Source organism: Pieris rapae, chromosome 14 (genome assembly GCF_905147795.1).
Source record: "Pieris rapae chromosome 14, ilPieRapa1.1, whole genome shotgun sequence".
Lineage (NCBI taxonomy): Eukaryota > Metazoa > Arthropoda > Insecta > Lepidoptera > Pieridae > Pieris > Pieris rapae.
Window position 1 is genome coordinate 6129134 of NC_059522.1, and position 26760 is coordinate 6155893.

The 26760-nt window shown below is 34.9% G+C and overlaps 1 protein-coding gene across 14 annotated transcripts in view; it reads left to right on the forward strand.

The window, feature by feature from the left end:
- LOC110994485 (trithorax group protein osa) overlaps window positions 1–26760 on the forward strand; it is a 71034-nt gene that overhangs the window by 24170 nt on the left and 20104 nt on the right. For all 14 annotated transcript variants that reach the window (XM_022261135.2, XM_022261147.2, XM_022261144.2 and 11 more), the window contains exons 4-5: window positions 2576–2638; window positions 23325–23454. In XM_022261135.2, the coding sequence (XP_022116827.2) occupies window positions 2576–2638; window positions 23325–23454 (193 nt within the window). The remainder of the gene's footprint in view (window positions 1–2575; window positions 2639–23324; window positions 23455–26760) is intronic.

Sequence of the window (26760 nt, forward strand, 5' to 3'; positions counted from 1 at the left end):
ACATAAATAGTTTTAAAGCTGGTCATCGTTTCTAAAATGATTTAGAAATTGTATTATATTATATATGAAGCAGTCTTATTAAAGAAAATTCTGTAATTGTTTCTAGTCATTTGAGTAGTTCTGCCGTGACTTTTTTAAAAAAAAATACTCGGAATATAATTTATCAATTAGTTGATCAGTTATGTGGTGCTCCGTCATAACTAAATATTTACATAGATAATCGTAGCATAGCATTGTTATTCATCATAGCGATAAAACTAATAAAACGTTCACGTCATACTCATGCCTAAATCTATTTATATGCAAGTTTATATTTATACCCAAGGTGAATCTAATTATAGATTTGCTTCGAATCTTACTTATTCAATAAATGTATATGTAATTACGAATTTTGAAGGTTATGCCATTTGCAATTAAGTAGGTAGTATTTCATTTTTTTCATGCTACAGTTTTATTGTTTTACGATGAAGGTGTTTCGATAAATTTTTGCTAAGTGATGAACAGGTCTTTAAATTAAATAGGTATATTATAGTTTGATGCTACAGATATCGCAGTCTATTTTTATTTATGTGATTTATTTCTTATACCCAAAATGCAAGAAGGACCAATTTAAATTTTTTTCGTAGTTTGTATTTTCTATGCTACCTATAATAATAATGAACAATGAAGAAAACCCCAGGTGACATAATACAATATTTTACCGTTGTACAAACGTGGTCAAAACACTTATGTGGCTTCAAAGAACATACAATGCTACCAATCAAACAATTTCCATTTTAAATTTTTTTATTCACAAAGCGCATAGAGTAACCAACATGCACAAACGACCGGCTACAAAGTATTACTTATTTTGCTTATTCAACTTCGTAATTGCGGGCTTGTACAATATTTACGCCAGTGGAATTTTAAAATTCGAATCGATTTTCGACTTTATTCGATTCGCGTTCAGTTTCAAAAAGATTCTCGAAAGTGGAATTAAAAGATATCGCCTTTGTAAACGTCGAAAGTCTTATAAAGTTGGCGAAGGAAGAGTTGTGAATATAACTTTGCACTCGGGCCGGACAAGTTTTTAACATCGATAATTAAGGCTTAGTCTTTTGTGAGATTCTTATAAGTGCCGTTTGAAACTATTCCTTAAACTTGTCTATTAAACTCATAAATGTTAAAACTAGTGATAAAAGATATAAACTTTATGCAATTTTACGTTACAATATTGACAAAGCACATAAATCAGTATCTCTAGGCTGTTATTAATGTAGTTTGGAAGTAGATAATAAAAATATTTAAACTGCAGAATCAATGCTAATAGCTAAGCATTTTGATAAACGAGCTAGGTCTGGATATCCATAGTTGCTCACCTTACACATTGAAATCGGTTTCGTTTAGTTTCTTAAGTTTATTTTTTTTTTAGTAATTCTTTGTTGTGTCAAATAGTTGTTTTGTTTAATTTTAGATCTCTTCGTGTATGTCATGTTTGCCTATAAGTGCTTGTCACATTAAAAATAGTATTTTGTGATTGTAACAATGTGCCAAGCGTTGGCAAGCTTTTTATAAATAAACTAGCGGATCCGACAGACGTTGTCCTGTCTACACGTCTTTAATTTCAAAATTTCAATTTTTAATAAGCCATTTTGATGAAAATTATTATTCAAATGTTATGACAATATCTAACGATCCAGCAGATGTTCACACACGATATAACACAATGATAACAAAACTTTCTTTTAAATTTCGGGACAGACTAATATTAAAATTCGAGTATTATTTAAAATTTGACACTGCGATGGTAGCGCCGTCTGTCGGATCCAATGTAAAACATTCCAAAATCAACAACAACTAATAAATTGAAAATTAATTAAAAAAACATTGTCCAGCGGACAAAATTGTGAATCTAAACCATTCCCAGATCCCCTTGAACACACACAAAAAATTTCGTCTAAATCGGTCCAGTGAGTCGTTTAGGAGGAGTTCAGTCACATACACACGCACACAAGAAATATATATATTAAGATAAACTAAAGGCCTGCATGTAGTAAAAAATTGTGTTCATTGTTTTATTAAACGTTTTACATTGATGTTTTGTACGAGAAATTTTCACGGGTCTCTTGAATGTTACAATCACAGCGCATAACTTGTCAAATTTGACTAACGACGTAAGCGGTATAAGAAATGTCTCCGAATTTAAGCTTCCACTGTATTTTCTAAACAATTATGTCTCGTTCAAAATTGGATTACAATTGAGTATGTATTATAAAAACGAAATGGTAAAAATAAATGCGTTATTCTTTCTGAATTGTAATGCATTGCAGTAGGCGGTCGTCACTTACAAGCTCCTAATTTACCCTAACGGCTATTTGAATCACATGAAGTGATCGAATTATTCACAAATATTTTTCCAAATTGAAGTCTTATGATTTTTTGTTAGAGGAAAACCTTTTTTACGATATTTGAACTAAAACTAAAAAACTTAACTTACTTTTTTATTTTTTATAGCCTTAAGTCTAAAACGAACAGGTTGTAAACAATTGTTTTAATTTAAATTGCGTATTAAAACTGTAAATTTCAATCTTTTCAGGGTTATCCACCTCCACCGAGGCCTGGCCAGCCGTCCACACCAAACGCGCATGACCAAGATTCGGTAAGTTGTCGATTAAATCAACAAATTCCGATTTTACTTGTTGTATGTGTTTATCGAAGCTACTTTATACTTACTACTTACTTGTGTCTATATAAACATTTCAATGTTGAAGTTATATGCCGGAAGATTAATTAGAAGATCCTCTGAAGACAATAAGGATAATAGTTGTTTTAACTTTCTCTGCACAAAGACATCATCACAATCATTTAACATAACGATTAAGCCTTACTTATCCTTTTAATAATTTAAAACTAATTTACTAAAAAGGATATTTAACATAAGACATTTCCTCACAACACTGTAAGTAGTGCAAGTATGTAGTCACTCTGTGTTATATTTTTTCAAATACCTGTAGCATTTAAGACTAACGTGCACTAACACTAATTCAAATGGTGTCGTCCTTTTCAATCTCACTAGGCCCGTGGTGTTAAAAAGTTGAAAAGCCTCGACATTTACACGTGATAGTGGAGCCTTTATACGTGGGCTCCAGTAATCCTTTTGATTATTGCGATTACGATAAAAATAATAAAATCATTATTCGAGTCACCATAGTTGGCCCTTTACACATGCGTCCGCTCAATTTATCTAAATATGGCCTTAATTTGCTCACCACATTGTAGTCTTCAACGAGTGTTTTCATTAGCACATGTGGCCGCGAGAACAAGTGAGGCACGGTGTATTTGCGCCGACACTTCATTTTGCCTGTTTGCGCCCCCGCGCTCGTCGCTTGACAATAAGCTAAGCTTAATTGTGTTCAAAATTTGACAACCTGCTAGCAAGCCGGTTGCATGCCACTGATAGTTTGGTAACTTTGCATTTTTAATCCATCCATTTTCTATGTTATTTATTTGACCGTACTCTCCCATTAAATACAAAATTGAATTATTTACAATGTTCCTCCTACATAATAAACAGGTTTCTGTAGTATGTATTAGGTATGTAATTGTGGACCATTTACTAAATGTTAGCTAACTAGATCCTTCACCTTTGTAAAAGGTCTTCGCTATTAATATTTAGAATTATAGTTATATCGGTGGATATGTTCTTTTTGTCGCTGCTCATAAGATAGGTATTACATAATAACATGTCCTATAGAGTAAATATTTGTGATGGCATATCATAGAGCTATTTCATTAAGCGCAGATCAAAGTGAACGAGTGCATTTGAGAGGCACAGCCGGCGGCTAGGCGAGACTGTCGACAGTGTTTTATATACATAACGATAAAAAGAATTGTCATTGACAAACACTAGCCCTAGCGTAGGGTTGTCGCTTATTGTGTTTTTATTGCAAAAGGCGATCTACATGATTAAAATGTTATGAAGTTTTTTGTATTCGAGTTTATAATAAGTTATACGGCTTAAAAACCCTTATTATTCTAAGTAAAGAAGCAATAAAGCTTATATCTTCATATTCAATAGCACAGTTGGTTCAATGCGGGCGAGTGAATGGCCCGAGTCCAAGTGTGGTGTTGTTTTAGGATCCTCCTACTGTGCCGGAAATCATCCTTTTGAAATAGCTTAATATGAAGAAAGTATAGTAGGTAAAGTGGAAAAGTAAAGTATATTTGGCTTAACGCGTTTTTTTTAATAAAAGTCAAAACTCAAAGCAAATTAAAAATGTGTGTTTTTCTGTAGTTAACAGCGCTTAAATATCACTAATAGTATATTTTACAATATTATGAACATTCGTAATAGCTTGTATTTAATCGCGTCCGCTACCCCTCGGGCCGCTACGGTTTCAAAGATTATACGTCAACCCTAAATCGTATCTAAAAAGATAGAACAGTGCTTTGAAGTTGATTGATACGGTTAGACGAGCTAGCATTGTCTCGCGGTCCGGGGGAACCAAATGAGAGGAATTATTTAAGCGAGCGCTGCGATGTGTCGCTTTTTGTAATGAATTTACGGGGACTAGGGGAGCGACAACCCTACGGGAGAACCACCCCGCCTTCCTTGCACGACACTGTTAAGTTTTTACGTTCTTTTAGTGATGTCAACGTTCAAGATACAGTTGCGGGACTTTGCTTTATGAATTCTTGAAGGGTTGACTTGCTTGATAAGATACAATTTTAAAAATTTCCCTGGATTGTAGTATTAACATATGCTATTCGAGTTTCATTTTTCCATTTATATTGAATACTGAGTATTTAATACAAATTGTATTATTTTTTAGGGTTTGCATTAATTAAAAACTATTAATACAACATTTATAAAGAGCGTATTTATATACCAACAAATTTGATGTCCATGGGCATTTAATAGCCATCCCGAAAGAACATTTGCCTATCAGTAAAAAAAACGTTTAAATAACAATGTAACATATTATTTCTAGCGAAAATTCCTAGTAAGTTTAAGATGGGGTTCTGATTCGGGTTATTTATTTACGCAACGTCAGCGGAATGACGGCTCAAAGGAAAATATTACTCGGCCTAGAGACGGAAGGGGCGCTTTGAGAATGTCCCTACAATGCTATTCATTAGTGTCACAAACTCAACTGCACCCCAAAGATGCTTTGAAATGTTAAAATTATTTCTCTACCTCTCTTATCTTTGATTGAAAGGATGAGATTTTTTTAACTTGTTGTAAAACATAAAATGCGTTTTTCAATTAAATTAAGAATACTAAGTAATAAAATTTCAATTAAATAAACGTTGTTATTGCTTCAAATAGTTAATGTTTAGAAAAAACAATTACGTACTTAATAGTTAATGCGTCGTGAAACTTGTGACATAAAAGAATTTTGTGTAACTAAATGTGCAAATGAAAGGCAAGCCCGTGAGCTGCACGTTCATAATAAACTAGATTGAGTGGGGTAGAGTCAAATGAGTGACGGTAGCATTGTACGTCGTAATCAGGCGACGTGTATGCGAAAATAAACAATTTAAATAGAGGGAAAATTAACAATGTTTTTGAAGAGGAACGATTGACTGATCTTTTATTTCGTGAAAATGTATTTAAGGATCTAACTCCCCTTTATGTATAAGTGTGTATATTTAAAATAAAGTTATTTTGAATATGCTCAGATATTTAAGGATTAAATTCATAAATTTATTAGCGAACTATCTTCTTTATGTCGAACTTGTTTGTAATATCACATTTAAACATTTCATTCAAGTCATTAAATATTAACTATTTTTTTTTCAACTTTCAATTTACCTGCGTTTACGGTTATCGGAAGGCTTATGTTATACGACTTATTGTTTTAATTATTCTTTCTAGTAGGTACATTTACAACAAAAAAGTATCCATTAGTTTCCAGTGTGTGGAACTCGCGGCAACGACGCGGCTGATACAAAAGGCACTAATGTCAAATACACGCGATCGTGCACAGAAATGTACGTGACTAACGTTCTATTGAATTTGTGAGCTCTAACTACACGTACTAATTTATACAGAGTTCGTCTATGTACACTGTACAGTCATTAAAGTATCTTTATAATTCGTCTTAGAAGCAATATTCTTTTTGGACTGTATCGGAGTTTATTAAATTTCGTGGATAAAGTGTATGCTCAAATGAGATTATGCCAATAAAATTGTCAATGTTTATGCTGACCTCGGTGTCAACTTTATCTGACGTAAATTATAACATGTGAACGTTACTCGTCCGACCAGTATTTTGTTAAAGGAAAGTCTGCTTTAATATTGTATTTTCTGATAAAGAGTGACCAAGTGAAAATAGATTGCCGTATATGTAAAAATTTGTAGCTTTATTAGAACGAGAGGAATAAATCTCTTCACGTATTTATATTTATAAAATAGTTTTCTATTCGCCGAAAAATAAAAGATGTGTGAAGTGTTTAATTTTACTTTACAAACCCGACACGAGATTACAAATCTCACTTTGTATAAAGGCTGCTGCATAATGTTCTCCCAAACTCCCAACTGCGCTCGCGAGACCTACATTTTTGTATCCCTTACAGTGGCAATATAGATCCAACATTAATTTAGCTTAGTGAATATATTTCAAAAGAGAGTTGCAACAATTGCATTTCCAACGAATAATGGCGTTGATACCAATTTATCGCGCGTATATATTTTTTAGTCCGGACAGATGGATGGAGTGGCCGCATTCAACTCGAATGTAATTATTGCGGTCCGATTTCGATAATGCGCCGCGAGGCCGTACGCGAACAAAATGCGGTCGGCACTCGTTATACTTGCATTTTAATAATTGAACTCGCAAAACAGATAAAGCCTTCTCACATTTTGCTATTTCATATAAAACGTTGGGCGTGCATTTATTTTGAATTGCAATTTGTCAAATATTGAAAATTATTAACGCGTTCACATGAATTTTGTAATTGAAGTTTCAATAATGAACAATTTTTATTTTGAACATTTTTCCTGTTAGCTTTTCTAATTTTGAATGTGTCATAAAACACGAAAGATATTTTAATTTAAAAACCAACTTAGTTGAAATATAAGACTTATGTTGATATAAAGTTTTACCCCAATTACATGTGGAGAGTGGGCGTTTTAATAGCGTTGTAAAAACGGATCGCCGGTAACGAGGTTGCACCGGACCCGTCTTGTACCGATACTTATAGCCCATGTATAGTGTACATGGACGGAAAATACTGTTTATTGGGACAATTTATGTTAAAAGAAAATGAAACCATTTATTTTGAGTAAAATATAGACTAACTACACAAAAACTGTCTAGAAGAAAGTTCAGAAAATGTAATATTTTTCCCTTGCGAAGTCAATTTAATAGTTTTTACTTGACGTAAAATTAGAGAACTTAAACAAGCGCACGAGGCAGGATTATCCTTACAAACCTACATCATTAAATAATTTAAAAATAACATGTATTGATATTTGTAGATTTCGCTCTTAGTCTGAAGCGTTGTAATTTTTTGGGTCTTATAAAAAAGTCATCTTTGAGACATGAGAGTCTACTCAGATGTGGCTATACGCATACAATACATACATACATACGAGCGGAAAAAACTGTATAAGAAACATGACTATGAGTAACTTTTCTACATTAAATTAATTATGCAACTATGTTTTATGCCTCATTGATTCTCAGCAGCACCTAGTTAAAGTACCCTTGTGCTTGTGGGCCCTTTATTTAATAAGGTTTATAAACGTCACCTGTATCATTGGAATAAAAAGCAATCTTCAAGCGACATTCACTTGTATTAAAATTTTCCATCTCGGTTGTTTTCCTCTTTAGACCTCGAACTTTCGAATACACACATACATTAAACGGCGGTTAATAAAGTTTGGACAGGTCGATAAAGGGACATGCAATATAAGTCAGGTGTATGATCCCGTTTATGACAAAAAGGATCCTTCCCCATATCGTTATTGTTTTAGAATGCCTCTTATTTCTAATGTTCGTGTGCTGGTAGCGTCGTAAAAGGGAAGGTTTTATAGATCTCCGCAGAATAGGGTGAACTACGGGTGGTCGTCCCCACCTCATTTGTTTATGAATTTTCATAACCTAAACAATGTATTGCGCTTTTACTTCGAGGAAATTTATGCACCTGCTTGTTTATATTTTAACCACATTTCATAATTAAATTGTTACATGTTAATAGCATTTATTTATATTAGTTTGAATGATTGAACCTTAGTTATTACTTTGGCAGATATGAAAATAATTCGTGGCAAAAAATCGGCATATTGAACACTTTGATTATGTACTGTAATTATCCTTCCTGTCATTATTGCTTTGTATTGAAATGTTATATTCTATCAGAGTTGCTTTGACGATCATGGTAACCTCGCTGCCTGTTTCTCGCGGCGCTTTAAGCTTAGATAACATAAGTACGTACTTATCAGTAAAAAATGATGCAAAACTTGCTTTGCCCGAATATTGAAAGGTCACTTAGATTAACTTAGAAAAACAAAGTTGTTGCAGTAGTTATTGCAATAAAAAAGAGGAGTAATTACCGGCACCAAGAAAACCTCAATTTATTAGAATCTTAATTGATGTTTACATGAATAGAAAGAACAGTTGAAATACACTAATTAAATGTGACAAGGTAATTCGTTTTATAAATTTCGATAAGCGGTTATTAACCTTCGTACAGTTAGAGCATTAGCTAAACGATGATAGTCATAATGTAATTGCTTCTATGTTATTGTAATGTCGACATTGACCCCATGTCCCCGACAACGTAACGTCACAACAATCAATCAAGAACATATTGGCATAGAACAAATTACTATTTGCTTTTTTGCATATATATATATTTAATAATATTTACCAGCGGTTTCAGTTGTCAGTTGATCTGAAACTCATAAAGAACTAAGTAGATATTTTATAACCGTACTTAAATGTTTACATATTTAGTGTCATCGGCTTTGTTATTATTGTGGTAAAGATTTAACTGTGGTCACCATATCACAAATCAAATGCTGAAAAAGTCTCATTCAAGCATTTGCTTTCATAATTGAGCTTGCCCTGTTCGTTTGAATTAAGATTATATTTTTTCCTCCTATAAAATATGGTAATTTAGTAACGATTCTGAGTATGGCGTTTAGCTTATGTTTCTGTTCAACTCAACAATTGAAAAGTCTAATGACGTCTTGACTCCCACTCTTAGGATTAATCATAAAAAAATCTTCCTTTACATTTTTAATTATAATATATGTATTTACATTTTATATAATTGTATATTTTCTTATAGTAATAAGAGCTTTGCTAACCTCTTTGTCGTCTATTAATACTTAGGCAATCTTGACAAAAACATAACAAGTTTTCAAGAAAAGAATACAAGTGCTTTCAAGTGGTGTTTGGTTATTGATTTATTGCTACTTGAAATATTTATTTCTCTCAATTCATATAAGTTGAAAACACAATACTTCTTTATTTTTCTAGGCCATAATACAATCTAGTTTAAAAAAATGTGTATATATTAAATTTGACAAAAACTTTATTATTAATTGACTTTATTTTTAAAACGTGAAGATACAAATGTCAATAAAACACCGTTAAATGATAGTAAGAAGAAAACAACTATTACCAGGAAGAATCCTATTGTCCAAGACCACGTACAAACAATATTTTACACATTGCAATATCAGCACGGAACGATAGAACTGTTGACTCGTATTAGATTCAAGCTGGTACCATGATGTCATCAGATTGCGATGAGGCGCGCCTTACCACAGTCTGTAAACTAAAGACGCTAAAACAAAAACATCGTTTATATAAGATGCCCGCGCATTTGTTTTAATTTAAGAAGGACAATGTTACGATAACCATGAATCACAAAATATTTAATGCTTATGCATTTTACATTTAATACTACTTAGTATATTGGGTACTTTTTATCTCTAAGGGTCTGTTTCACAATGTATGGATAAAGTACCTAATAGCTATGCAACACATAAATTATTCGGAAGATAAAAGTTCTGAAGAAGAAACTCGCGTTTCATGACGAATAGCGCTATCTGACTGTCGTGAAACACAACAATAGTGTTTATCCTACCAATCAGTAATAAATAGCTTATTTGGAACTCCTCCTATACTATTATCTTATTATTACTATAAATTCTGAAACAATTGCAAGTAAGAACCCGTCTTTCTTCAGTGTGTTACCAAAGCATCCTATGCTTCTTTCTATAGCACGCAGGGGTCCCGATAACTTGGGGAAGCTTATGGTGAACGGTAGAGTGGAAGGTACATATGAGATCCCGGGGTAAATCCCCTTCCTTACCTAGTCTTAGTAAGTATACAGGCGCTAAAGCCGATGACGGGGCTGATAATGCAAACCTATGCAACACCAACACAAAATCCATATCTATCTATTTAAATACAAAAGCGCATTTGCTTGTTTCTGATAAGTGATACCGGTACGCTTTAAGTAAAATATGTTTTTATCATAAATATTTAAATTTTTACAAATTCTATTTCACTATAATTTTATAAAAAGTTTAAATGAACTTTTATTTTTGTATAAATTACTACTATAACTCAAAAGATCATCATAACACGGCTGTGATAATCGAATTGGATTAACCTACTATAAGTAGTGTGCACTATGGCTTCACTAGTTCGTGCCGGCAACATACCTAGCCTCACTTCATGCCGAACAAACGTGAATTCTTCATGCACAGCATATACGGATAAGCTTATATGATAGACTAAGACAGACGTAATTAATTTTTTTAATCCTCCTGAGGATTATTCTAAATGACTGTGTATTATGTAGCACGAGCATTGATCTAAACGGCTATTTTTAGTGATTTAGAATTAAAAAAAAAACCTACCGCTTATAATCAACATGTAAAATATCTCTGAGTGATAATAATGTAGATTTTTCTGTATCCTTACTGGGGTAATATGCTAACTTAATAGTGTAACTGATTGTTTTAACTGAATTCGGTAGTCCCTCTAAATTGTTATATTTTATTACAGTCACGCTGTTTAACTAATTCCATTGCATTTGTATTTTGATAGATGCGGTTGTTGTACGTTTCATTAATAAGATAACTCCTTCCTGTTGGCAGATGTCCAAGGGGGAATCCCTGTTAGAGATGACTCTAATTATGCGACCTTATCTTTTGGATGTTTCATACTTTTATTTGCAGTCTATTCTCATCTACGATTGTATAGCGTGTTAACTTAAACAATTATATAGTTGCTTTGTAGGTGAATGTCAATGCTAATTCGTTGTGTATTAGTTGAATGAGCTTCGTGTGTTTGTAGTGAACTTGTTCAGATGCAAGTACCAAGTCTTTCTTGTGAAAGTGAGAGTTCTAAGTTTCTCGGAAGCACGTTTTGCGTTTCATCGATTCACAATCTCAGATTTGACTGTGTTTACGTAACTCAAGGTTGCAAGATCTTTACAAAATAATAATAAGAATTATTTACTGTAGAAACTGTTAGGCGGATCTCATCCATTTCAATGTACTCTATCTCTTAGTCACTAGCTAAACAGAGATTGACGAACACGTAACGGATTCATCAAGCGATAAACTTATCAGATAGAAAGAAAATCAATCCAATTTTGTGTATAGAAATCACTGCTTTGAGATCTTATTTTAGTGTAGTCTGATCAAATAGTTTATATCTATAGTCGCTTTGGTTTTAAATGAGTAAAGTTTATCCTTATAATAATTAACTAATCTGTGGTTATTTACCTTACGTACTTGATAACAGCTACGCCCACATTTATAACATACTAATTTTTTTGTTTCGTCACATGCGGAATAGGTCAGGGACGTTGTAATTTTATCGCATCAGCTGTTTGTCTCTCGCACTACAATACGACCGGCTCTGATAAGCTGCCTCTATTGTACCCGCTGCATTTTTATATAAGCGCCTGTATAGCGTAAGACTGGAGGCATTCACCGAGCGGGGGATGCCTTCAGATAATAAATAACGAGTGCAACGATTGCGACCGCCACCCGACTTGGGGATAAAAGGGGGTCTCAGGGAGGGACCGACCATTTTAATGTCCCGACGCCAGACTTTATATTAAACATTCGACCTTGACAGTGGCCTACATCGACACCGGGACACGCACACACGCCCATTTCTCTCATCACGAAAAGAAATGCTCATTCAGAGTTCGTCACTTGTCTGCTATAAATAATATTGTCACGTGTTTGGTTACGGCGCCGCATGCCGCTAGGTGTCCCTGTTATTTTTTATCTTTTGACTATCATCTGCAAGTTATAAAGGTCAATGTCCTCAGTATTGCCTAATTAATCATAACGTTTACGTTTCTTATGTCGATAAAAGCATTAATAAAAACAACACAACCGTCGATATATGTCCAATACCAATTATGCTGATCTGGGTAGCAACGCTTCATTTATGGTAACAATTTACCTTTAAATTCCGCACAATTTTATTCTCTACAGAATCGAATTAAGCACACGTATTAACATAAAGTAATTAACATTGTGTTAATAAAACCAAATATAATTCAACGCGTTCTAATCAAAGATAATTAGTTAAAGTTTTCACCAAGCGTAAAATTTATGAGATCTCTATGATGGAGCACTTATATTTCCCCTAAATGTAAACTACTACAATAACAAGCTAAATTAAATTTATCGCCACCATACCTTCTTCGTTCACACCGCCTCTAGCAAATTTCCCGGTACGTAGATAAAATATGCGAACCGGCGTTATCTACCCCTTTTTCTGTAATTTGATTACTATGTTGGAAAAATACTTGAAGTAAAGTAATATCTAAGTACATATACATATATAAATTACACTAAAATGTAAGGACCTGTTGGAGAATAACCGCAAAACGATTTACTATAAGATTTAAATTGTATTAATATTATATTAAATAAGAAAGCAATTCTTTGGGAGTTGAAAACATACTATAAATTATTTCATTAATGTTCTCGTTATAACAACTTTTACTAATTTTACGGAAGTACAAAGGGTGTACGTACTTTGTATTATTACATAGCAGCAATTACATTTGTGTTGCTTCTAATTGAAAATTCCAAATGTACTAGCATTTAAATTCGCTGCTCTTGTTTGCGAATTACTTTGAGGCAAAACCGTATTTGCATTGGTAACATTTAAGGAAATGCTAATATTATGCGAGTGTGTGTGTAACGTAATGTGATTATTGTAGTAATGTGGGTCAGTAACGAGAAGTATGGCAGGGTCGAGCGACGAGATGCATCGTCTTGCGTGTTCTTACGTAATTTTATTGTTCGTTAACTGTTCGCCGACTGTTATCTTACTTTAAATGTTATAATCGCATCTTGTTCATGTCCCTGTGTTTAGAGAGAATTTTTGTTTATCTGCATAGTTCTTTCTAAAGGATGATGCTATTCTGTGCCTCGAAAGCAGCGTTAGCTACCTAAGGAGTGCAACCCTGAGGTAGAGCGTTCGCATGTGACCAATACCATTTTTCTGTGAACTTTTTCTTTGCTATGTACCTTACCTTAGTATTTAAGGATCGAGGACCAACATGAGGAAATCGTCCTGTCAAAACCCGAAAAAAACATAATTAAAAAATATTACGGCTCATACATTCTGTTCCTTAGTTTAAAATAAATTACGATGGAAATTATTACTAATTATTTCTATATTGAAGTATTTAACACAGTTATCTGTTTAAGTAAAACTTATTACATAATTCAATGATAACAATTTCTACTATAAAAATGTTACGCATTTTATATAAGCTAGTACAATAGGTCCAACGAAGGCGACTTGCAGGTGTTCGATGTCGTGAAACTGGTCTGGTATCCGGTCCGGGCTACCCTGAACGGCCGACAGATGGCGTCAGAGGCCCGCTTAACATTTCAAATGTAGCCTTCGGTCCACTCAGGGTCCATTTCAAGTTTAAAAACAAGTATAGTCTTGAGCTATTAATATGTACAATGAACCAAAACGTTGCTTCTTGAGACTGGTTAAAAATTTCCCAAATTATAAAGGTGTTTGGGCCAGACAAATTGTCTAATTAGAGCGCGCACAAAACCTTATGTAACTAATGGCAACATAATTGGATCGTAGGAATCCGATCGTAAACAAGCTCGCTAACCTACTAAAACATATTTCTTTTATTTTGCTTTGCGATCCCATCGACTCGCTCGCCCGCCACTTAACGAAACTGGTTTCTATATCAAAAATTAATGATAAATCCTCGCGCGCAGCGGCAATTCCTTTTACATACTTTATTTATTGGCTTAAAATATCGCTATTTTCCCTAAGTTTATTTAAATAGCTTTGAATTAATTTTAGACTCGAAGTGGATAAGATAGCAGATTAAGAAACTGTTAACTGGGTTGCTCTTAACTTATGCTACGCACTTTTAGTGTCAATATTTTTTTTATAAGGTACGTTGTAGACTTCAATGAAAGTGTCATATTTACTACTATTAAATGAACGGATTACTAACTAAGCAGAAATACGTGTCTGAGATTAGGCAGAATGGATGGTGATGCAACCCAATTACACTTAAAATTCAGTATTATTTTCATATTAATCAATAAGTAATGAATTCATGAAAAAAAATCTGATCGTTTGACGACATTAGTTTAAACCACACTATGGTAATCTAAACAGAACGTGACCAACACAGACGTAAATTCTTTTAGCGAAGAAAAGAAGGAAAAGAAACGGCGTTTCGGCGAAATCCTAGATCTCTAGCAAGTATTAAATAAAATCAGTCCTCCAGTGAACCATATCTATGAAAATAATAATCTACCTATTTATTTCTTTATAAAATTTTGATTCAATATAGATTAAATGTATTTAGAGCGTATAAACAAGTGACCAGTATTCCCAATAGGCTATTATTGTTTGGGCCGCCACAGTAATGAGATGCATAGCATTATACTGATACATTATAACACGCGGCCAATCCGATCAATACTGCCCAATTAAATCCTAGCTTTCACACTTGCTCACGCATTTGAATAAGCTAATCAATGCATCTCTATATAACGTCAATATGTGCATTGTGCATAGAATAGTAATGAGTGAACTGGCAATAACATTCGTGTAAATCCTAACGACATATAATTTGGCTTCTTCGTGGCTTAGTGTTTATAGCAATCTTGATTCCATTCTGAATAAACGAAAATGCTATTGTAAGGAGATGCAATATGCAATTTTTTCAGGAGTAAGTCAGTTGGCATTAAGCTTATGACTCCTTAATAAATATTCTGTAATTTATTGAATATTACCTACATATCTAGTATATTTGTTGAATAGGTATGGCGTTGCGTGATAATGCTGTTGTAGGTATGCGGGGCATAGCTTCGTGTTAGTGTAGATTTAATAAAAGTCACAATATATGATTAAAGCCATACCAGAACTAAGCTGATTTGCAATGTTTGTTACAAAAGGCTAGTGTGCACGAACAAATAACTAACTGGTCGAGTTAGACTTTAGAGTGTCGGTCGGTTCGCTGGTAGAGAACCCCCTCCCCTCCCCCCGCTCGGCGCGTTTGCCCTCGCTTCAATGTTACCTACTAAGCGCTTTTAGCACTAGATTTACGGTTACATTTATTTTAACAAAGACAGTTTCTGCGCTTGATATAGCGCTTTTTGGTACTGTATTTTACTTCAAGTGTTTATACACTTGCCGGACATAATAGCACATCGAAATTTTAGCTTCGTTGTTGGGCTATGAAGTTGAATCTTTAGTTCAGTTCAATTGTATTCTAAATATTATTTAAATTAAAAATTATCTTATAAATTATTGCTATGGCATGCTATTATTTATTTTGTTGAAAATGTCGTGCGTTATGTTTATTTCCGTCGAGATTAACAATTTGTTGTAATTGATATACCAAACATTTTACTCAATTGAAGCGTTTCTATAATATTGCCAGCGCGTTTTCTCTTAAAGAGTAGCCATGCACAGCTATACATAATATGGGTCGGGCTCCAAGCAACGTGCCGTCGCAATATCAGCGGTGAAATCGCTCGTTCGCCCGCCCGCTGCGTCGCACCGCGCGCCTTGTCTGCGCCAGTCGTTGTGCGCCAACTGAAACGCGCGCACCGCTACTGCAATCGAGCGTATTTCAGTACAACCAAAGTATTCCATTTTATCCTGCTTACTGTCCTTTTCTTCAGTCGCGCCGCGTTTCAGTTTACCGTCTTCTTTAACTGTTATTTTTAATATCAGACGGGAAATCGTTAGACGAAGTGAACTGTCCTCTGTGTGTGTAAGTGTAAAAGGCTCTGCGTATTAAACAGTGTGCAGAAGATAATTCAAGACGGCTGTAATCAGAAGGCTGCCTGCGAACACAGTAAGTATCGCCGACTCTTTAGGTCTTGAATGTAATAAAATGGGACGATTCTTATCTAGTGTAGAATTGCGACTGTGAGTGTGCCTATAAGGTCGTTCGACGACTGTGTGGGTGACATCCGACCGCTTATTTGCGTGTGTGCGTGGGCTCAATACTCGTAGATTCTATTTTGCGGCAGTGTGACTAGATGTTTGTTTTTATTATCATATGACCAATGACTGTTGGAAAGTTTGGTCTTTTCAAAACGTATAAGTAAGAACATTCTTAATTATAATTCTATCATTATAAAGTGATTTATTAAGTGATTATCATAGAACAGTTAAATTTTATAATGAACTACATTTAATGAAATATTTACATTCATCTTTTTCATCAATAACAGCATTCAACTTAAAATTTTGCAGTTTTAAGGTTTTCACTTAAGCGGTCGCCGTTTGCCGTCGGTAAAATGTAGGCGTATTCTCTCGCTTCGATTCCACTCTATGGGTATTGGGTGGGTGTTCAAATACTTGACCTATTTTATGACATTTTAACAAGATTATAATTTTGAATATGAGGTTGTTTATGTTTCAATTGTCTGTTAATTCTTTAAGTTGGTGGAAATTAATTTGTAAGTCTTTACCCCTACATGTAGTGAAAATTATTATTTCAAGTTTTATTTCATTTTATCACAAATCTCAATAGATACAAAGTTAACAATAATGCTCTGTTAGCCTAAATATTTTAAAACTTACTGTCTCCATAGTTTAAGTTTTGTATGCCAAAATATAAAGTAAATTTTGCTCGTTCTGTATTCCTAGATCGAGAGCATGACCAATGTATTGCGTTCCTTGAGTTATTGACTTTTAACCCTTACTGTGGCGTCCACACTGCTTCGCCATTTCGTTCTATCCTGATTAATGCACTTAATTTCGGACCACATAAACCTATTGTCATTTTTCGGCCACAACTCAGCCTCGCCAGGAGAAACGTATTCACAATTATATCTCATATTAAAAACTACTATCACCTCTACGATGCACTTTCAATAAACATTTGTGTAAAATCTTCTCGTTTTATCTTCTATGAGATTACTACAACAGATATACAAATCTTTCTTTAGTTTGAATGCAATTATGAAACGTCGCATCCAACTTGTGGAATCACTTTAGAAATTGTACCTTGTTATTATCAACGTTCAGCTCTGTTATCGGCGTGTGCGTGCTTATTGTGTTTATGAGAAACTGATTATTTAATGCGATCTCACGCTCCATATGCTCCGACGCAGAGTGTCCTAACCGACAACAATTTTGTTTAAATCGACTCTATGTAGTCGTATTAAAATTAATGTGAGTGGAGAAAACTGGCGTATAGCACATTCTTGGGTCGGGTGGCCGTTTAAAACAAATTATACGATGTGTTACGTATAGCTATTTAGGTGGGCAGTCATTATTTATGTTCTCTAACAGTCGCCTCAGTGTGGGTTAAAATCGGAGCAGTCAGCTGATTATGCGTGTGTGTGTATGCGTTCTTCGGGAAACACCTTTTGATGACGTGTGCGAGTTCCGTTTAATTGGACAGTCAGTCACATTGTTCCCTTGAATGCGTTTTTTTAGTTGTATGGTTTTGTTTTGATTCTACGCAACTTCTTGCGATTTTAATATAACGTTCCTTATTGGTACGTTGGTAACCACTAGACTCTAAAATCTTTACGATTTTTAACAGCTTTCTCAAGTTACACAAGCTAATATTAGTTTAAACTTACTGTCGGAGAACATGACCACGCCTATTTGACATCTATGAGTGGATAAAGCTTACCATGATGATGATGATGTTACTTTTAGTTAGATGTTAGATTTAGTTACTATACGTGATAACAAAATATTTATGAAATCAAATACCAAACAATAAAGAGATACTAAAACATAACCGCGCAGGTGATTCTGTGCCATAGAATGATTGCTAAGTATACTAAGAATCGTGGTTGCATATAAGCCAAGGCCCAAGGCATTTATTTGTTATTTGAGCTTGAAACATGTCATTTGTGAAGGTATACCCAGTAATTACGGTTAGTCATTTTGCCAGCATTGCCTGCGCTCATCATTGTCGAACGATGCCGTGTTTTTTCTCCTCAAATGACAACACGTTCGCGTCGAATTATGTTGGTTAATATGTCTTGGAATTTGCTTTAAGTTTTGGGTTTTTACAATCTTGATATATATTTACTTGATGCTTTAAAATTTGACTTCTACTGAAATTATTTCCATCCAAAATTATGCTGAAATTTGATTATGTACTCGATAACATTACATGTGGGAGCATTTTTTGACAGTAAATAATAGTTTTAACAGCTAAACTAGTCCTAATTTGAATTGTTTTGTGATCGAAATTAACGATCACTGATGCGACTCTATTCTCGGAATTGAAATCGGGGAAAGTCGTTCCTCGTCCGTAGCACCTCATTCGCCGTCACAAATAAATAAACCGAGACGGGTTCAGCAATAATAATAATTCGCCGAGCTCGATCAGCTGTTTCTTCCACCGACCCGCGTAACAGGTGGCCTATAAAGACATTCAATAAACTGAACCACACTTGTCTTTACGCGAAACCTTCTATTTTACGTAAATACACACACAGATGCACGTGCCTGTGAAATCTTTTTTCATTCCGTTTTCATCTCATTCATATCTTTGCCTACTTAGTTAATCCTAGTAATCTCTTTAGAGTCGGCGTTTATAAAGTTAGGGTAATAAATCATTACTGTAAGAAAATTGGGTGATTTTATAACAATATACCTAGTCCACTATTGTCTTAGTTACTCTGTGCAAGTTACTAGGGTTTTTGCGGAAAGAGAACCGTCTAGGGATTTTAGGTCGTAGCAGTGCTAAATTACCTTTTTTGTTATGTTGACAATAACTAACGCCATTATAGTGCGACTGTAAACACATAGATACTTTTGATGAAAACATCAAAAGTAGGAATCATTGAAACATTTCATGTTTAACAAAATCAATTCATGAAAACATTGAAATAACGCGTAGCAAAAAAGAATGTATTAGTTCGCATAACTGATTCTAAAGTATACATCTACTGAATACTATTCCCAAATACACAAGTGTCTCTTGACTACTTACGGGAGTTGTCTCATAGTCATTTATTGATGTAAAAATTTGAGAAACAATAAAAAAATTCATTTAATTTAAAAAAAAAATAAATACACGTGAAATTAAGTTTGATGTTAATGCAAATGGTATGTAAGTTAACAGTTTTTATAATACTACTAAATTCTGAATTATAATTAACAAGTCTTAGCGATAAATATCTTCATGTCGCATAGCTGAGCCTATAAATTTAAAACCAAAATTGACAAATAAAAGTTTGTTTAAACCGGTGTTAATGTAGCATCTAAGTGCACTCTTTCGAAAAACATACATCAAACGATCCAGTAGTAGCCGAGCCGCTGAGAATTGATTGTGGTGTTCACTTGGTCCGCACAGAGAAATGTAAATAGGGCAAGCGCAGCACGTTCAAACTAATCGTGATTATGCGGCAATCTCGGCTGAAGGCAATCGTAATAAAGCCAGCATTTCGCTCTGAATACACGGCCGATGACGAGCCGGTTATGTAATGTAAATGTTTACGTATGTACCTACACACGTGCCCCGCTACCACGTGCTCCGAGAGAACACTAGCCTTGTGAATTATTTATTTACGAGGCAACATTTTCACACGGCGGTCGATGAACTCGTCGAATGATCTTGGAACGCTTTTACGTCGATTAATCTCATGGCCTCGGGTGACATTGCTCACCCTTTATTGTGTCGTACCTTCATATCTTCATACTTGTATGTAGTCTGTGTAAGTTGCGATCGTTTCGTTTCTTTATGTAGTTTTAAAGTGTATGAGTATAACAAAGGAACACGCATAGTGCATTAGGAAGGTATTGAAGAAACGACACCGGCTAGAAATACTGTCGAGTTCTGTAACGCATCTCATCATACAATTATGACCGAGTCAACTTTCTAAGTTAAGCACAGAATGGTTGATAAAAAAGCTTTTTAGGTAAAGAATTCTACCAATTGCGGTATACCAATGCTTCACTATTTAAGTGTCAATTGACCTTCAATATTAAAAAACAAGTATGAATTACACACATTTTTTTGTTTATCAAACAGAGTTTTTTACGATTATAGAAACATTAATGATGTGATGTAATATTAAAATTATCATGATAACCCTATTTGACAGTTCAACGACCGTGCAACAACACTTAAAGACATTATTTGAAATTTTATGTTTTCTTAAAAAAAAATATTATTAATCTTAAAAAGATAATTATTTTTAAATGATCTTTTTGACACCGTAAGGCGAAATGTAATAATAAAATAAGATTAAACAATTAATTACAGTAACAATTACACTGTTTTACTCGATTATTTATGTAAAAGGGCTTGAAGAAGACACTAAATTGTTGTATGTCCATTTCTAACATTAAGGCATAAGTTTAACTTGAAGTACAAAGCTAAAAAATAGTATTATATATGTCAAATCAAAACTAAAAGGTATTCTTTGTCAGGTGTTAACGGTTATTGTGGATACCTGCGGCCATTGAATATAGAATGATTAGGAAAGTGAATGTTGGCAAAGGAAACAGGAAAATGTTAAACCACAATATGCCAGCAAAAAGTGAAATAAAGCTTAATACATGGCTACCGTAGATCATTAAGTTCAAAATGTACTTGTGTGTAAAGTATTGCTAGTGTGGGTCGAAGTTGCAAATGATTCGGTTTTTTTCAAAATTATATTACAAGAATAAACCAAATCATACTAAGCCTCATTTATCCAGAGGTTCAAATTTTTTATCGAATTAAGAACGGGCCAAGTGTACCGAAGCATACTTATATTTCCTTTCACGCAATTTTGAGCAAGTGCCTGTCAGCGCTGTCAAGCAGACTTGAGAGCGGAGTGTTAAGAGTTATGTGGTCGTAAAAAAATAGTATAATTTTAATTAAACTTGAATCAAAAAGACTTATGTTTTCCGGATTACTAGTGTTCAACTATGTGTGTGCTTATTAAAAGGATTCAACATATACCCCACTAGCTACTTTTGTTTCAGCCACATTTAATTAAACGAGCATAAAAGTTGATTTCTTTACAATATCGTATATTTTTGTAGGTGCGATGTACGTTATTCTGTTATTCCGCACAAAACTATTCATACTTTTAAAAAATGTTAAAAGAGAAGTTGGGAGGAAAAATTCATTCAACATTCCATTCGTTATTAGCAAGAACAGAATTACAAATCGAAATGAATTCTGTAATACAATGTGAATACGATTGCTTCAGAGAAATACACAGATACAGAATCTAGATAGAGTCGCCCAGCACGTCCCGACAGCTTCCAACAATAATAATTAATTGACTCGTCCGTTCGTTATCGTGCTTTTATATTGACGTTCCCGAGCGAGCAAGCGAGCGAGGCGCATTCGGAATGTAATTTCCATAAAAACTTTTGTGCTCCGGACGTTGCGAGCGCACGTTAAAATCGTGGACTGGCAATAAAACAGCGGCCGGTGCGGCGAGGCGCGACGAGTCGTGCTATAAGTGCGAGCGGGACGGAGCGATAGATAATGGACTCTGAACGAAATGAAGAACGCGCGGCTGCGTCGAGCGAGCGAGCTGGGTTGGAACTTGAAGCACAGCAAAAACATCAGGCGGTTATCGTGAAGGCCCTCTCGCCCCGCACCCCGCTCTCCTCCGGACTCGTCTGATCGACGCCGGAGCCTCTCGGCTGAGCTAACCTCGACAGCGGGGGGTCGTGAGTTGGCTCGACGGGCTCCTTCGCTTGTTGCCGCTATACAGAATGCGCTACATAGCTCACATTTTCTCTCTTGAATTATTGCTCCGTTTTCAACTTTATGAAGCTCAAGTTTTACGTGTTTGCCAGTCGTTTTTGTATGTTTCGATAATGAGCTTTATATTCCGGTAGCGGTATTAAGTACCGTTGCCCTGTTATCGAAAGGGATCACCTGATTTACGAGCAACGGGTCTTTGCTTTGAGTACCTTTCGATGACACATACCATGTGTTTGATAGTTTCCTTATCTGTCGTGTTCATAATGTCAATGGGTCAGCATCAATGAATGCTTTACGGCATTCATGATAAGATATATAACATGGAGTATTATAATTATTAAAATATCAAGAAGGCATGATTTTAAGTTCTATATTAAGCAACACGTGTTTATATTGCATACATTTCATTACGACTAGAGGGCCGTGTTCTATTGACACGACTCTGCTATTGTTGATGGCGAGGTTGTAGTGTCAAGGTGCTTCGGGTAACTGTTATTTGTTAACTAATGTATGCAAATTTAGCAATGTGTTGTTGCATACAAATGTTAGAGCAGATGTTGTCAACAAAAACTTAAGACTATTCAGATCAAAACGATTTTTTTCATTTGTCTAGCATCAATCTTCTATTGAAATACAGTGGATATCTCTTATTAGTCGAACCTCGACAAGTTTAGTCGAAAAAATTTGCCATTCCCTTCTGCTGAACCACTGAATACGCAAAAGTTATTTCCCTACGAAGTATGTACTGATAATAATACATATTTAAACTCCATAATTCGAATTTCATGTAAGAGACTCCGTAAGTCGTAGTTAGTAAAATATAATGACGGTTTGCTTGGAATTCCCTGAAATACTCGTAATAGCAATTAAATCCCAAATGAATATTCGGATTCGGGGCTTCTAATCTATTGTTTTTGTCCTGTACACTTGCAATGAGTGAATGCATTCATGACATACAATCGAAAATAACACTCAGCAGTTAAATCGTATGGATCTCGAAGGTTGTTACTCGATTTTTTTTTCATTTCCCTTGAGTAATAGAGATTCCATTGTATTAGATAAAAATGTCCTTTGAAACGGACTCATCTAGCCGATATAGTAACTATAAAAATAGAAGCTTAACTGAATATTAACATTTCTGTGTGTTATTCCAGGATCTGACCGGGCAGAACAGCAATGACTCGGGCGGCAGCGGCGGCGCCGGGCGCGCCAGCACGCCGCATTTGAGGCCTACACCGAGCCCCACAGGCTCCAGTGGATCGCGATCCATGTCACCGGCTGTCGGTGAGTATTAAGTAGATATAAGTTAATAGCACCAAGTGGAATATATTTATTAATGTCACAAATGCTATAATTCGAAGGATTGGAAACACGTACATTTCATAAATACATACGTTATTAACGTATTTATATTTTATTAATATAAATAACAATATTATATAATATTTTTGATTAATGATACCTAGACTAGAAAAAATATTATCTAAAAGAACATTACGTACCTTCGAATAATCATAGGGTCAGTATTTATATCCCAATCGAATACATGTAAACACTCAAAGTTACAAGCAGCCGTGGTGCATAATTTTATCTAGTATAAAAACAGCTCAGAAACTCTTTTCACAATAAAAAAAACTGGTACCATTATATAATAAGTGAAAGTACCGTGCGAGCTAGATTTTGTGCCTCCTTCACATTCACATTTTGTACTCACTAGTTAATACATTTCAAACCTATTCACAAATTTTATAAAGTACACTCACACGCAATCATATTAAACAAGTAACAAATCCAGTAATAAGGAAAAAAAGCTTTAGACTAAATAGTTTAGATGAATGATTCAGATTAAAATCTGAGTAACTGATATACTGTGAGGCTAGCTAGTGTTTAAGTGCTTCAATATGGTTTCATTGCGTTTACATGTAACATTTTGGTTCCGAAACAAGTTATGACGTAAGAAGTATGTTTGGTAGCTTACATATGTAAATGTCACAATGAGATATGTTTATTCTGCAAGCCACGGACTAGTGAGATTTTGACGTGTAATTAGTATTACTCGTTAGGTACAGACTGAACTTCAATTGACGACGTAGTTGATGCCGCGTAGTATTAAAGTGAGCTCTAAGCAACCGCAATAAGGGTCATCGCTGTGAGTACATAGTTTGCCAACTGTGTAGTTTCGCCAAAGGCGTGTTGATCGGATTCATTGTGCATACTTCGTCAGTAGCAGACGCGGGCTTTCCCGACATTGACCCACATAGAGCGGGCGCCCAGAGTACACCGTATTTTGCCCCTTTTGCGGGCGCGAACCACCCACCACCCGCCTTATGTACGAGTGAGGGGTGGTCGCGGTATATAGGGCCTCGTGAAAAACTTGCCCCCATCGCTACGAGCACGCAAAACAGGACCTTTCTACCTCCGTCTGTCTACACGTCACGCTCGCCGGCCGGACTTGCTCTTCAACCGATACATAACCTTATATACCAAGCTGAAAAGTTATCACCTACGTTCGCTCAATGTTTATTCACTAACTGCCATTGAGAAAGTGAAAACACCCTTTCCATCATGACGGTTCTCGCACGCAACCAGTATATAACGAATAGAATACAAAATCGTCTGATACATACTCATCGCACTGTACAAATTGTGTCATAAGTTCACACCGAAGTTGTGATACAGAAAACTCATAAGAATTAAGAAAGCCTATTTTAAAACTTATCAATAACCTTAAGGTTTGAGATTCTCATCGAAATAGAGACGTCTGTAATACAGCCCGGTCGCTTACACGGGTCACTAAGTAGATGCCCGCAGCCGACTTCTTAGAATTGTTTGACGACTATGAACTAACCTAGATATTTGATCTCAGGCCGTTCCATTCATAAAATATTGTGTCGAGTTCAAGTTACCACGTTTCGTTTCTGATACTGTAATTTCGATTTCGCCTTTATTAAGTAAATAAAGCCGTATAATACGTATATACGTACAAAGACCTTTTAAATATTTATTTATTTATTTATTTCCAGTAAATTTTCCTATCTTAACAGTTACAACTAATGCGATAGAATTCCATTATATTACCCACACCAACTAACCTACATACAAACATTAAAAAATTAAACTTAAATTCCTAAATCCTATAACTAACAATATAGCAAGCAACTCTTGTGAACTCAGCCAGCGTACAAACAAATAGGTCCACCTCAATGGAAATTTTGTCGTCGTTTATAGTTTAGAAGGTAAAATTTTTGAACACAAGTCGTGTAATTTAAATAGATGTTTATACCATTTGGCAAATTTTAATTACACATTTTATTACATACTTACAAAAATAAAATCTTAAAAATTAAAGCAGAACTTAGACTTTAGAGGAATAGAAATCTTAAACAATTTCACTAATTTATACCAGAGTTCTTCAATGCAATAAAACGTTTTTTGTGTAATTACTGGAATAACCGGCACGTGTAAGTTGTTTTGCACTGTCTAGCAGTTGAATGCAATCATGTTTATTGATGAATTACGCCAAGATATTTTTTCTAAGTACATAGTACATTTTTATTTTAACTTTTTATCTTCACACTTCTAATGAAATTACCACTAACCAGCGAAAGTAATTTCATATAACGTCATTGCTATTTTATCACGTCCTGCCTTCGAGCGATCTGTTTGTCATAACTGTGGCTCGTAATTGAGAATGCGAACAGTGTTAAGTTAACGTCAAGTAAACGAGGCTTTCTCAAAACAGCCAGCATAAACTTGAAAAGACTTGGCGAACGGCGATCGTACCGCGTTCAAATACCGGTTATGTGACCGCAATACACCTTCACCAACGGATCTCGTTTGCCACGAAACCGCCCGCATTGGACGCCATGCAATACTCCGCTCCTATGTACGTACATATATGTGGAAATTCAAACCCCGCAGTGTAAGTCTCACTTTGTTGGTTTCTCTAACCGTCTGTCGCTGGATAATGTGAGTTGATGACGTCAACGTATTTTTTGGTTGGCCTTCGTATCCAGTCCATATAAACTTGGAAAAGTATGCAGAGCTACTCGAAACGAAAGTTTTATGCGTGTGGTGATGATGTTCACAATTTGAAACATAAAATAGGAAATATTTTGAGCAAGAACATTTAACCCTCTACAAAATGACAAAGAAAATTGTTTCGCTGAAGCTGACCTTTCTGACCCTTCGCACATTGCTATATGTATTTTTATTTTTTCCTTGCCCACGTAGCCTTTTGCGTTCAAAGCATTATTTATCATTACGTGTTTATTCTTGATGTCAATCAGTATACAAAATGAAATATCGAGTTGAGCTAAATAAAAAATAAAGTTGTTTGTGGAAGGTATTGTGCTCATTTCGAATCGGAGTTCCATCGTTAGTGGAATACAATGAAGCCGCAACACCGCAACCCGACGCGTCCGAAGGTGAATTGCGTATTGTTCGTCGCCCGTATGCAACGTGACTTTCAAAAACGCCTTTAATTTTCATTCTATAAGGTTTATTTTGCGCAAAATTGAGTCGACTCGAATGATTTATATTTTGTATTGTATGCTTATGGTAAGAAGGTCTAAATTTCATTGCTCTGAT